Source organism: Oncorhynchus mykiss, chromosome 12 (assembly GCF_057628025.1).
Source record: "Oncorhynchus mykiss isolate SJ-2025 chromosome 12, ASM5762802v1, whole genome shotgun sequence".
Taxonomy (NCBI): domain Eukaryota; kingdom Metazoa; phylum Chordata; class Actinopteri; order Salmoniformes; family Salmonidae; genus Oncorhynchus; species Oncorhynchus mykiss.
In genome coordinates this window covers 47383906-47399071 of record NC_143033.1, presented here as the reverse complement: position 1 = coordinate 47399071, position 15166 = coordinate 47383906, and the positions used below count along the sequence as shown (strand labels likewise).

The window sequence follows — 15166 nt, the reverse complement described above, 5'->3', positions numbered from 1 at the left end:
CGAGGATCCTGCCAGATTCCACTGTCCAGAGACGCGAAAGCCCAGCTAGCCTAGTTTGCTTGGCAGCCTCAAATGGAGGCCGCTATTGAACGTTTCCAGGAGCTGCGTTTACTTTGTTTTGTTCCAGGACAATGTGGACAGTGTTGACTTTCAATGTAGATAATGGTTCCTTGCGGAGGACTACAGGAGCGAAGTAGCTACTCTTAGCAAGCAAATAGCAAACCTACATAAGCTACTGGAGAAGCCACGGCCACCTAGTTTTTCTTCCATCCCAGTAGCCGGATGCCGCTTTGGTCTGGTGGAAATATTGCTCCGTTTCGGCTCTCCACAGCAGGCGGGCCGGTGCTAGGCAGGGTTCCATCCCCGAAGGGGTCTCCCTCTTCCCTGGAGAATGGAGCTGGTCTCGACTCAACCAACGAGCCATGGAGGTACGTTGAAGAAGTTGTCCTCTGGCAACGGGCATCTCCATGGAGATGTTGAGCCCGTAACTGACACAGACCAGAAACAGCTTTGCCGCCCTGGATCCAGAGGTTCCGGCGCCTTTGTCCGTGGTGGCTTCCCAATCAAGACCGGATCCGGAGGTACCTGCGTCTTTGTCCTTGGCTCTGTCTCCCTCTCCGGTGACTTCTACCTCGGGTTCAGATCCTCGGACCTCCCAGTCTCACCTGACTGTGAGGCTGCCTGAGAGACTGGCTCATTCAACATCACCAGCTGTCATCATAGGCAGCTCTATGATGAGAAACATCTCAGTTCCCAAGGCAAAAACCCTGTGCTACCCAGAAGCATGAGTACAGGACATAAGGCTGCTTCTGACTGTTCTACCATAGATGCTGACGCTGTCGTAGTCCATTCAGGTTCAAACGATCAGGAGGGCTAGCTCAGAACATTAACAATGGACTTTAAAGAACTGATTTTAGCATTAAAAAGGTTGCGGGTGTGAAAGATTCAGCAGACTGCTGGTATTACACATCTGGCTAAAAGACTACTCTAGCTCTGCTGGAGTCACTTTTTTTGATAACTTTGAAACCTTCTGGAAAAAGGAGATCCTCTACAGGAATGAAGGATTCCATCCAAATCATCTTGGCTCCTGGACTCAAGGATGCGTTTTTAACAATGACTGGTAAATGATCCAAGACCAGCTCAGTTAATCCCTACCATTGTGACAATGAGTCGTCATAATGCTGACAATGAGTCATGATTTTAGGGGCATTGGCAAACACAACGTAAGTAATTTAATTTATGTACCCCTAATTGCACTGAATACATCTGTTTATCCTACAGCTATTGTAAGCAGTAATCATGAGCCTATAAACCAGAGTTACAGTGCCTTGCGAAAGTATTCGGCCCCCTTGAACTTTGCGACCTTTTGCCACATTTCAGGCTTCAAACATAAAGATATAAAACTGTATTTTTTTGTGAAGAATCAACAACAAGTGGGACACAATCATGAAGTGGAACGGCATTTATTGGATATTTCAAACTTTTTTAACAAATCAAAAACTGAGAAATTGGGGTGCAAAATTATTCAGCCCCTTTACTTTCAGTGCAGCAAACTCTCTCCAGAAGTTCAGTGAGGATCTCTGAATGATCCCATGTTGACCTAAATGACTAATGATGATAAATACAATCCACCTGTGTGTAATCAAGTCTCCGTATAAATGCACATGCACTGTGATAGTCTCAGAGGTCCGTTAAAAGCGCAGAGAGCATCATGAAGAACAAGGAACACACCAGGCAGGTCCGAGATACTGTTGTGAAGAAGTTTAAAGCCGGATTTGGATACAAAAAGATTTCCCAAGCTTTAAACAACCCAAGGAGCACTGTGCAAGCGATAATATTGAAATGGAAGGAGTATCAGACCACTGCAAATCTACCAAGACCTGGCCGTCCTTCTAAACCTTCAGCTCATACAAGGAGAAGACTGATCAGAGATGCAGCCAAGAGGCCCATGATCACTCTGGATGAACTGCAGAGATCTACAGCTGAGGTGGGAGACTCTGTCCATAGGACAACAATCAGTCGTATATTGCACAAATCTGGCCTTTATGGAAGAGTGGCAAGAAGAAAGCCATTTCTTAAAGATATCCATAAAAAGTGTCGTTTAAAGTTTGCCACAAGCCACCTGGGAGAGACACCAAACATGTGGAAGAAGGTGCTCTGGTCAGATGAAACCAAAATTGAACTTTTTGGCAACAATGCAAAACGTTATGTTTGGCGTAAAAGCAACACAGCTGAACACACCATCCCCACTGTCAAACATGGTGGTGGCAGCATCATGGTTTGGGCCTGCTTTTCTTCAGCAGGACAGGGAAGATGGTTAAAATTGATGGGAAGATGGATGGCGCCAAATACAGGACCATTCTGGAAGAAAACCTGATGGAGTCTGCAAAAGACCTGAGACTGGGACGGAGATTTGTCTTCCAACAAGGCAATGATCCAAAACATAAAGCAAAATCTACAATGGAATGGTTCAAAAATGAACATATCCAGGTGTTAGAATGGCCAAGTCAAAGTCCAGACCTGAATCCAATCGAGAATCTGTGGAAAGAACTGAAAACTGCTGTTCACAAATGCTCTCCATCCAACCTCACTGAGCTCAAGCTGTTTTGCAAGGAGGAATGGGATAAAATGTCAGTCTCTCGATGTGCAAAACTGATAGAGACATACCCCAAGCGACTTACAGCTGTAATCGCAGCAAAAGGTGGCGCTACAAAGTATTAACTTAAGGGGGCTGAATAATTTTGCACGCCCAATTTTTCAGTTTTTGATTTGTTAAAAAAGTTTGAAATATCCAATAAATGTCGTTCCACTTCATGATTGTGTCCCACTTGTTGTTGATTCTTCACAAAAAAATACAGTTTTATATCTTTATGTTTGAAGCCTGAAATGTGGCAAAAGGTCGCAAAGTTCAAGGGGGCCGAATACTTTCTCAAGGCACTGTACACTGTTAGCTCTAAGGCGGTGTGCTATAGTAGGAAGACCACTTTATGCAGCTCACCTTGAACTATCAGCTCCAATGTAAATAACATGAGTAATCTACCTCTGATAGTTTTTTATGTAATATAATATGGGTGAAATGCTTGATAATGTATGTGATATCAACAGAGAAGTATATTTTCTGGGTGATTTTAAATATTGACTGGCTATCATCAAGCTGCCCACTCAGGAAAAAACTTCAAACTGTAACCAGTGCCTGCAAATTGGATCAGGTTGTCAGTCAATCTACCAGGGTAGTTACAAACAGCACAGGAATGAAATCAAAAACATGTATTGATCACATTTTTACTAACGCTGCAGATATTTGCTTTAAATCAGTATCCAAATCAATAGGATGTAGTGATCACAATATAATAGCCATATCTATGTAAACCAAAGTTCCAAAGACTGGACCTAATATAGTGTATAAGAGGTCATACAAAAATATTTGCTGGTCTGTGGTGTGTAATGAGGAGCAACTATACACTGCACTTGACACATTTATTCTACAATGTAGAAAATAGTAGAAATAAAGAAAAACCCTTGAATGAGTAGGTGTGTATTTGTACACCCCTTCGAATGAGTGGATTTCGCTATTTCAGCCACACCCATTACTGACAGGTGTATAAAATCGAGCACACCGCCATGCAATCTCCATAGACAAACATCGGCGGTAGAAGGGCCTAACTGAAGCGCTCAGTGACATTCAACTTGGCACCGTCATAGGATGCCACTTTATCAACAAGTCAGTTTGTTAAATATCTGACCTGCTAGAGCTGCACCGGTCAACTGTGAGTGCTGTTATGGTGAAGCGGAAACGTCTCGGAGGTGATAGGCCACACAAGCTCACAGAATGGGACTGCCGAGTGCTGAAGCACGTAGTGCGTAAAAATCATCTGTCCTCGGTTGCAACACTCACTACCGCGTTCCAAACTGCCTGTGGAAGAAACATCAGCACAGTAATTGTTTGTCAGGAGCATGTTCTCTCGAGTGATGAATCACGTTTCACCATCTGTCAATCCGACGGACTAATCTTGGTTTGGCAGATGCCAGGAGAACACTACCTCCCCGAATGCATAGTGCCAACTGTAAAGTTTGGTGGAGGAGAAATATTGGTATTTTGCTGTTTTTCATTGTTCGGGCTAGGCCCCTTAGTTCCAGTGAAGGGAAATCTTAAAGCTACAGCATACGATTACATTCTATATGATTCTGTGCTTTCAACTTTATGGCAACAGTTTGGGGAAGGCCATTTTCTGTTTCAGCATGGCAATGCCCCCGTGCACAAAGCGAGGTCAATACAGAACTGGTTTGTCAAAACGGTGGGGAAGAACTTGACTGGCTTGCACAGAGCCCTGACCTCAATCCCATCGAACATCTTTGGGATTAATTGGAACGCTGAATGTGAGCCAGGCCTTTCACCCAACATCAGTGCCCGACCTCACAAATGCTTTTGTGGCAGAATGAAAGCAAGTCCCCGCAGCAATGTTCCAACATCTAGTGGAAACCCTTCACAGAAGAGTGGAGGTTGTTAAAGCAGCAAAGGGGGGACCAACTCCATATTAATACCCATGATTTTGGAATATCCACATACCTTTGGTCATGTAGTGTTTGTCATTTTCTTAACCCATCTAGCGACTAAAGGACAGCATAGGTTTCATGCTAGCTAATCTTGAGTGTTAGCCTGGGAGAAATTACAGGAGAGACGGTTGGGACGAAAATAACGCAATGTTAACTGTCCTAAAATAATACATGTTAAAGGTTAAACACAGGCCATTGTCTCTAGTTACTTTTATAATGTTAGTAAAATATCAACCAAGTGAATGAATGTTTAAAGATGACATATGACATCATTATGCCTTAATCAATCGACTTGATGGGTCAGCTTCTCACATAATCTCTACTAGTGGTTACAAATATATATATATATATATATTTATATATATATATATATATATAGCGCTACCAATCAAGTACACTCCAGCTGTCCTTGTCATGTGCACTCCTCTTTACAAGTGGAAAGCATGAATTGTAATTGAAAATTGTGATAATCATCTCCTTATTCCAATTAAAGTGAGATGAGGAAATTATGCTTAATATAAATATTGTGATACATTTTAGTCCAATTCATATTGTAAGGCAAAATATTGTGGTTGTGCAACATTGCAATGTTGACGCATGGTTCATTTTCAGACATTTCTAACCTAGAGCATTCATTATTCAAATCGACACAAACATGACATTATGTCGGATAGTACCTGTACATATGTTGAAAGTAACAAGCATTACAAACCTGAAACTTGGAGATAAGACATATTGTGCACTTATCGCCAACTCCTCCTTTTACTGCTTTATCCTCAAATGTTCTTTTTTTCTCTCTACAATTGCATCCAAAGGAACTTTGTGACGGGAGACTGAACAAAAGCAGACCCGTGTTTTCAAAGTCTCCTGTCTTGTCGGCCTCTTATCTTAATTGGACAATTCCCATGGAAGACTGAAGCTCTTTTAGAGAAACAAGGTTTAGAAATGTTTGTTCTAACATGTGTGGGCAGCTTCAAGTCCAATATCTCCTCCCTATACAACAGAAGGTGAATCCATTTTCTCAATTTTGCCTTGTCCCTCCAAGTTAGTCTTTTGTTGCCATTCATCTTCTGTGCAATTGTCAAATCTGATAACATGACAATGATAATAGGGAGATACATCATCATCAATCTATTGTCTCTGTGGAGCTGTAACAAATCCTAGATATTATTTGCAGTCGTGCTTTGGATGCACCTTACAAGCTTGATAAAAAGTTAACAGTGAAAGTGGACACAGTTACCCTCACAGCTTTATAACCCACAAGGTCAACCGTTGTCATGTTCACTGAAAGTATTATTGCCTTAGAATGTAAGACTCACTTTCTAAGGCCCCATCTATGTTCTCTATGGTGGTTCTCAGGGCCACGCTCTTTTCCTTATCTGTGTGATGCTGAATGGCTAGCTGGGGGCCTCGGAGCACCGCTATATCACATATTTGCTATGACTCACCTGGGAAATGAACAAACACCCTTTATTGCAAGGCCACAGATGTGATTTGTATCTGACCATGCTCCTGAGCCATTCTAAAAGCACTTGTTGCTGCATTTTCCTCAAAAAATATGTTTGTGTCTCTCCAGTTTATTTTCTATCACAGTGCTGTAACTGGAGCTGTGTATTTATTGAATCCCGAGCTAAATCTGTATGTCTGAGATATAGGAGGCTGAGCTTAGTTGATGTCACCCTGTTTTTGGTAAACAGTTTGTGCCATTTTTAGATTTCAACATTCTATAGGCTTGAAGGGCCACGTGTTTTAGCGTGGCGTTTATGCTGTACATGTCTGGTGCCTGCTTTCCGACATGAAATCCATGTTTTCAAACCATTGCATACATGTATGTTTACTGGCCCCAAAATGACAGTGAGAAGTGAAGCCCCTCATTTCTTAAACTGCATCATATTTATGACAGCATCTTTAAAGAGCAAGAAAATGTGGCCTACAATGGTTGGTTGTCTGGAACCCACTGCGTTATTGGTCCCTTATTAAAGATAACGTTAATATCAAATACTACCTGAAATACTGAGCAGCTGGTTGCAATTTGCCTAACCCTTGCAAATAAAGTGAGCATAAAATAAAGATTTATGTTAAATAAATTGGGTGTGACGCGGATTAAACCCAACCATCTTTTATTCATGATTCAATTAAGTAGTTCAGTGCAGAGATGTGTGTGTTCTATGTGTGTGTCTGTGTGTCTGCTGCATAGCTCAGTACACAGTGCACGTTTGTGCATATGCTGTATAGTTCGATACACATCAACGGTGTGTGTGTGTCTCTCCTTGATGTATAGTTCACTACACTACACTACATAGTTCTACCTGTCAGTGTGTGGGCCTGTGGGATGTTTAAGGGGATTACCATAAAGACTCCCTGGACACCAATAGGTTTATGTTATCAGCTCTACTGTCATGGTCATTAAAGGAATGGACTTGCACTGAAACATAACCTTTCATACAGCTGTCTGTGGAGTCACACATGTAATTATAATCATTAGAATACAAATCATACACCCAGTGTTTTAGACTGTATTTATATACTGTCTACTGTTATTTCAAATGACAGATAAAATACGTTCCCAAACCATCACCTCTTGCTTTTCATCTGCACTTGAGAAGACAATCAACACACACACACATACACACACAAACAACATGGCATTCAGTGGAGGTTCCTCAGAAGAGGAAGGGGAGGACTAGTGCTTGACTTGGGCAGGAGCTTACTGGAGCTAAGGACCAGCACCTCAAATGTCCTACTGCTTGAGGTCCTGTTCCTCTTATACAATATTAGATCAAAAGTAATGTGGACCTCCTGCACCTAAGTATGTACATTACCGGCACCCAAAATGAGTACCAACACCTATTTCAGTCCAAGTCAAGCACTGGGGAGGACCATCCCACTCAGTGAATTTCAGAATAAAAAAAAAATGGTTAAACATTAGAAAAGTTATCCTTTTTTAGATAAAACTATGCTAAATATATTCTCGTCACCAAATAACTGATTAAAACACTGTTCTGCTATGAAAGTCTACAGTAGCCTCAACAGCAATCTGTAGGGTAGCGCCATGGTGTAGTCCTCCTCTGGGTACATTGACTTCAATACAAAACCTAGGAGGTGCATGGTTCTTACCACCTTCCATAAACTTACACAGTAATTATGATGACATCTGGAGGATGTCCTCCAACCTATCAGAGCTCTTGCAGCATGAACTGACATGTTGTCCATCCAATCAAAGCATCAGAGAATTAATCTAGTACTGAAAGCATAAGCTACAGCTAGCCGTTGATCATGACTCTCAGTTCCATTACATTACACCTAAGAGTCATTGGACGAAGGCGTCTTCTGTACGGGTGAGTTTTGTTAAGTGTAAGAACCAACGCTGGAGTAGAGAAGCAGGTACAGAGAGTGAACCTTTCATTTTGCACAGACATGGAACAGGACAGGAACAGCATCAGATGCGGGTAACTCAACGACACGATAATTAATGCTGAAGCAGGGAACAGAGCTGGGGAACAAACAGATATAGGGGAGGTAATAACACCGGTGATTGAGTCCAATGAATCCCTAATGCGTGTGACAAGGGAAGCTGGTGTGCGTAATGATGGTGGCAGGAGTGCGCAATGCTGGGCAGCCTGGCGCCCTTGAGCGCCAAGGTGGGAGAGCGGGAGCAGGCATGACAGTTAAGAGCCCCGACTCTCGGTCTGAACATTAACACGCATAGCTTACGCTACGGTTTCGAAGCGTACGGACCTCATCTTTCATTTCAGTAAGAAATAATGATAAAAAAAGGTTAAATTGATACACACCTTTATAGGATTAGTGTTCCCACATGGCTATATCTCCATGTTACAGTGCATGTTTACGGAAAACAGATGCAAGACTTCCTGTGCTAATTAGCTATCTGTGTCTCCTAATACCTGTGTGTAAACGTAAGATTGATATCACAAACGTGTTGTCACTGAAAAATACTGACAGCTTTTTAACTGTGTTAATGCAGCCAATTTTAGACTACTCAACAATTTGACTCCGAGAGGAATGCTATTTATGTTAGCTAGCTGGCTAAGGCTCTTCACCACTCCAACTCTTCCAATTCAAGGTAAGCTTTTGGTTTTATAAAAGTATTGCCTCCGGTGTAACTGCTAAACTACGTGCTGTACACTGTACTGCTGGATTGTACATTTGGATTGTGTGTTTACTAACGCTTTAGTTGTAGTAGCTATGTTGAGTTTAGCTAATATGGTGACAACGATGTAGCCTGTGTTGCTCCGACCGCCACTGATGACATTACATCACATAGCATAAGCTATAGGCTTGTCACGTTCGGGCCCACTTCACATGTGCTTTCCGATAGGCCAAGCTGAGTCATGGTACGCCATTGTGGTCCCAGCAGGAGCGTAGGGGGGATCAGATGGTGCCGGCAGCTGCGGCTGTGACCCCCATGAACCACGGCCCACCGCCTCGGTGCAGGTGAGCTGATACTGTGTAGCGGGGGAGGGGTAGTGCATAACGCAATCTTGACACTGTGAGACTCCAGCAGGTGTAAAAGCTGATCTGAGTACAGTTCTTAGGAGCTAAGGAAGCATGCAACGTGACACCGCACTGCGTCAGTGTTGTACTATAAGGGTGACATTTTCATAGAGCAAAATAATGGTGCAAAGTGCAAAAATTATAATCTTGCAGTGTGATTTAATTTGAGACTTTGCTCTTACAATGTCCATTATAAACTAATAATTAGGAAAAACAGGAAACTATTTATGCTCATGTATGTATCATTTAATCACACATTGTTGGAGAAAAGTATAAAAATAAGTCAAATTGCAAGATTCTAATATTTTGCACTTGGCACAATTGTGTTGCACTAGAAAAATGTAGCCTTTTATCCTGTTCTGGAGTGATTGGAGTAAACATCTTACTATTTTATGAACTACAGTATAAAGTTTCGATATAATAAGACTCAGTATAATGAGACTCAATATAAATGAGACTTCCACATGTATAGTAGTGATTTCCATGCATCTACACTCTTAGAAATAAATGTGTTATTTTACTGTCCCCATAGGAGAACCCTTTGAAGAACCCTTTTTGGTTCCAGGTGTAAAACTTTTTTCTAAGAATGCACCTGTACACTTCTCTAGTGCATATATAACACGGCTTGAAATTACCCAAATGAGTGGTGCTCGAAACCAATTCCAGCCTTGTTTTGTGAGTGGGCATGCAGTGACACAGTATCTCTCCCTACCTAGACATAGTCATGAAGGGTTCTCATCAAGGAAGTGTGAGATTGAGCCCTGAGAGCACCAGGACACACACTGGTCTGGCCACAGTACTATTTACAGCTTTAGACGGGGTCTTGTGGCTGTTGCACAACATGGAGAGACACTGGGCTCTAAAGATAGGGAGATGATTCACTGTCTAACGACTGGCTCGGCTCAATAAAATATCGACCAGGTTGTAACACTTTTTTAGAATACAGCGGAATTGTTTTTGGAGGACGGGTTTGTTTTACTTGTTTGGGTGGGTGTATTTTTGTATTAGTTGTGTGTGTGTTTGTGCATGATTGTGTGTGTGTGCATCTATGAATCTGTTTTTTTGTTGTTGGTACGAGGCACAAAACTAGACCTTTTACTAACCAAACGACAACCATGTCCAAAATAGCATCTCACTAATTATTCATAACAACATTAACCTGTGTTTTTTGGAATCGGGCATAGAAAAAAAAGATTTTGATTGACCTCGCCCTACCCATCTAGATGAAGGGGGTCCCTCTGGGCGCGTCCCAAATAGCGCCATATTCCCTAGGTAGTCCACTTCATAGGAAATAGGGTGTCATTTTTCTGGGGTTAGATTTCGGTTGGCTCCAACCATCTATCAGTTCTTTGACCTCCACAGTGACGTGCCCCGAGCTAATTTGAATTCATGTTCACGGGTTAATCAGAGAATTGTAAATGAGAATGTAAATCCCAAAATGGGTTTCATTAGTGTGCCTAAAATTATGTATTTGGCAGTTCTTACTGAGTAATGGTGATAATGCCCCGCAATTGATGGATTCATAGAAGGTTATTTTAGGATGAGTGGGTTCGGGGTTGACATGGAGGGAGAGAGAGGATTGCTCTGTCTCTGGACAATACCTTTGGAACTCATTTCAGTCAATAATTTTAATGGGAAATTCCCTCTGTTTTCTGTCGAGGGGGATCCTTTTGAACAGTACTGTGCTGTGCTCAAAAAAAGTGTACTGTACTATCTTTAATCAGGTCAAGTGAACCTGCCCCACATCCATTCTCCTTTTATCTGATTGCTGATCTATTTGCACTGACTCTCCAACCCTTAGAACACACACACACACACACACACACACACACACACACACACACACACACACACACACACACAGTCAACACTAGTGTTTTATTATATTATATTCAACTGCACTACCCAAGACACTACTTACTTCATACTTGACTTAGCACATTCATTCGCCTATTGTGTACATATCAGGATATTACTATGCATTCTACATCTCCTATTACTTGCTATTTTTGTTTTGACTCTTTTTATTATAGATTATTGTACTGCATTGTGGAGGGAGCTAGCACACATGCATTTTGCTGTACCTTTTATGCCTGCGTAAACTGTGTACGTGACAATATATTATATTTTATTTGAATTGCAAAACTGTCCAATCTCCTTGCCTTTGTCTTTAACAGTAACAAATGTTTTAGGTCAATGGCATTGCATACCATTGCTCAGAATTATTCTATTACCCTGCCACATCATTACCATCAATAAAACGTGCTTTCATTGACTTGGGTGACAATCTACTCATTTCCCACTAACAGGATGAAGCTCTCTCACTAAGTGGTGCACCTGAATACTAAGTACACCATTTGGCAACTAAAAAGGGAGGCATACAATCTGTTATTCAGGATAAACACTGCATAAATTCACACTGTGTGCTTTCTGACACCGAAACCATTTTAACATCACACTTTGAAGATGATGATAAATATTGAAAAATGCAGATGGATGTTCCTTGCCCATGAGTTGTGCTTCAACTGAGTTGTTCAGAGGCATGAGTCATATTTGAAATGAACAAGATCAATTGAAATGAGAGATCTCTCTCTGGAAGCCATTACTCTTCATTTAGTTTGTTTGCCGCCCCTGTCGATTGGTTGTTTAATGAGATGGGAGGAACATTATGCCAAAATCAACATACCACTGGTTTCCCTTTTTTCATTTTCCTTTTTTAAAGGAGAGTGGAATCCCAGTTGTATTGTCAGATTTTATTGTTATAGATAGACAATTGTTAAAGGGGAGGAGAGATTAGGGTTGAATGAGACATACAGGTTAGAGCAGTGGGATTAGAGCAGTGGGCACGCTAACCTGTACTCATGATATGCTGCAGTGTTACCCACCTTACCAGCCAGAGGCACTCCTTTTTTCCTTTCAGCCTTTTGCTGTGCAGCTCTGTGTTTTTTGGGGTGAATGTGCAGCTCCCCTGGACATAGTTTTGGGGTTACGTTCCTTGTTCACAGGGCACAACGGAAGGAAATTGTACATATGGTATCCTTAGAGAATTCCTGTCGAGCAGCAAGATGTACTGTGTTAGGTTCTAATTTCTGGTACAGTAATCTTGACGGACGCAGGGAAATGCTCAGACTAAATGCATTCACCACACTAGGTGTTGCAGCTGCAAAAGCCCCATATAGATCACAAGCACATATATTTCTAACTTCCGACTAGACCCCCACCCCCTTTCCGATCATGCCCCCTTCCATGTCTAGGATGAAGGAATTGAGTCATGTTAGTGGTATTGTGTCCCAGCTCGAGTCCAGAACCTTTGTACTCCACCATACCTTTCACAGATCTTCTTATCAGGCGAGGCCTTGAGTTATGTGGAGTACGCATTCCTACAGTCTACTGCCGTCCACTAGATAATTACACTTCTCATACACAAAGAGCTTAAACCTAACAATACTTTAAATCCCTAAGAATATATAAAAACTGTAAATGAATCTGCCTGTGGGGCTGACAGAGTTTGGTCTGGTGCAGGAGGGACAATGAGACAGAAGTCTGCATCCCTTGGCCGTATTCATAAGGCCAGATTGAAGAGCTGGGTGGTATTTCACAGGGCCCATGAGAAAGGAGTGAGAGAGAGGGTGTGTGTGTGTGTGTGTGTATCCGTGTTACAGACACATATAACTGTGTGTGTGTGTGCATTTGTGTATATGCGAGTCAATAAGAAAGCGTGTGTGTATGTGGAGAGGAAGACAGAAAGAATGGCGTACAGCACACAATCAGTCCCTGCATTCCCAGCCTTCCCACCTGATTGAAACCACAGTGGCTGGGCAGCGATAAATTGGAAGGCAAACCGGCGCCAGTCTCCCAGTCTAGGGCTGTTACAGTAACCATATTACCGCCACACCAGCAGTCACTAGTCGTGACCGCAGTCAAATTCCACGTGACCGTCGAGTCACACTAACTACGCTTCTCCAAAACTGTGCTCTGATGCCGCTGATGGTCATTACTAGCGTACCAAACTTGCTAATGGCCTGGAATCAGCGTTCTATTTTCCCTCTAATCCCTCTGACGTCAATGCAAATGCAATGGAAAACACTTCATGAGGGCCCTGGCATTCAGAGTTTGAGCAGAATAGGATCATCAGTTGCTCAGTGAGAGCCAGCTCCTCATAGCTGGTTGATGCATGGAATGAAATGAGTGTTCCTATAAGCCCATGTTGCATAACATTTCAATAAGCTATGCCATTGCGTGAGAAAATAGTTTTTATGGCCTCTATTTAAAATCCCATCAGTTTTCTGTAAACTATTCTCTTATGGAATGTGCCATGAGGTGCCGATTCTTCATATGTTCAATTGTATTATTCTTAGTATTAAACAATATAAAGTAATGCCACAGGAATTTGAAGTAAATCTTGTCTGCAAATGAGCAAGTGTAGCCCACAGCCATGTTGCGTTGCCAGATCAGGGCCTAACATAAGGACAACTCAGAACATGCTATTCTGTTCTTCTGAAATAGACTACATTTTCTTCATACCATGTTTGTTTAGACCTGTCTAAAATAAATGATGTAGACCTTACAGTGAAATGTTTACTTATACAAGCCCTTAACCAACAATGCTTTAAGAAGTTAAGAAAAACATGTTAAGTAAAAATAGATAAGTAAAAATAAAAAAAATAAAAATAGGAGTAACAAATATTTAAACAGCAGCTGTAAAATAACAATAACGAGGGTGTACCGGTACAGAGTCAATGTGCGGGTACACAGGTTAGTCGAGGTACTTGAGTTAACATGTACATGTAGGTAGAGTTAAAGTGACCATGCATAGATGATAAACAGAGAGTAGCAGCAGCGTAAAAGAGGGGTCTGGGTAGACCTTTGATTAGCTGTTCAGGAGTCTTATGGCTTGGGGGTAGAAGCTGTTAAGCCTTTTGGACCTAGACTTGGCGCTCCGGTACCGCTTGCAGTGCGGTAGCAGAGAGAACAGTCTATGACTAGGGTGGCTGGATTTACAATGGATTTATTGTGAAGGTGTAGGCTATATTACATGGATGTATGAAACTTTTTTTAAATGTAGATGTTCCAAAGGTCTGCATCAGTGGCTTGTAGGCTATGTCTGGAAGCCAGCAGATACTAAATGTGTTTATGTTAATTAACGGTCAATTACTGTGAGACCTGTAGTTACTTGCTTGACAATCACCAGCTGACAAAATGTTGTGACCGCCACAGACCTACTGCTATAATCCCCTATTGACATTCCCTCTTGTCTTTTCTTGTCCATCTATCTGTCTGCAGTGGTGTCTAGTGGCAGCGAGTCGGACCACAGTGAGGGCAGCGTGGAGAGCAAGGTGTCTGGCCCCGGTCTCCATGAGGGCAAGCAGTGCACCGACTCTGGTACATCCCTCTGGAAGTATACCTTCTTTCTGTAATTTCAACAGCCTGACCCTGCCATGCATATGACATCACAAATATACACAATGGAGTAATGCAATCTTTTGATTTTGAGATAATATGGGGGTAAGACAGTACTAAGTGTATAAGCCTTTTATCAGCTATATTCTTGAAGAATCAATGGGTATAGGAATCAAAATTAACCGCAAAACTATTGAATAACAGGAAATCTTCGAGACTGTGCCTTTGACCCCTTGGCCCTGTTTGTTTGTCCAGTGTTCAATGGGGGGCCGATCAGGACCCCCACTGGGCTGGGCTGGTGCCCACATGGCAGCCTGCTGTCAGAGAGCCGCTCCAGCCTAGCCAGCGAGCCTCCCCACAGCACCGCCCCCCTAGCAGCCCCACCTGAGGACTACGACACAGACCACAACCGACCCTCCTCTAGTGAGTACACCCAAATGCACACCTAGAACTCGACATTGTCTATGTGGCTCCAGTGGCTCAGTGTGTTAGACAGAGCATGATGCTGGCAACATCAGGGTTGTGGATTTACATCCTGCATTAGCCAAATATGTGTGACTGTCAATGTCGCCTTGGATAAAAGTCCCTGTCAAATGGCCATATTATATTACTACATCTATCCATACCCGGGGTGGGTTCTAATCCATTAAACCATGTCCTTCTCCTCTGTTCTCGTTGACTCCTTTCAGTGCACCTG

The 15166-nt window shown here is 42.3% G+C and overlaps 1 protein-coding gene across 2 annotated transcripts in view; it reads left to right on the top strand.

Annotated features, from left to right (window-relative positions):
* The window catches only part of LOC110537698 (double C2-like domain-containing protein beta), a 308740-nt gene that overhangs the window by 72967 nt on the left and 220607 nt on the right, over positions 1 to 15166 (top strand). For both annotated transcript variants that reach the window (XM_021623935.3, XM_090192594.1), the window contains exons 7-8: positions 14353 to 14451; positions 14725 to 14892. In XM_021623935.3, coding sequence (XP_021479610.2) covers positions 14353 to 14451; positions 14725 to 14892 — 267 coding nt within the window. The remainder of the gene's footprint in view (positions 1 to 14352; positions 14452 to 14724; positions 14893 to 15166) is intronic.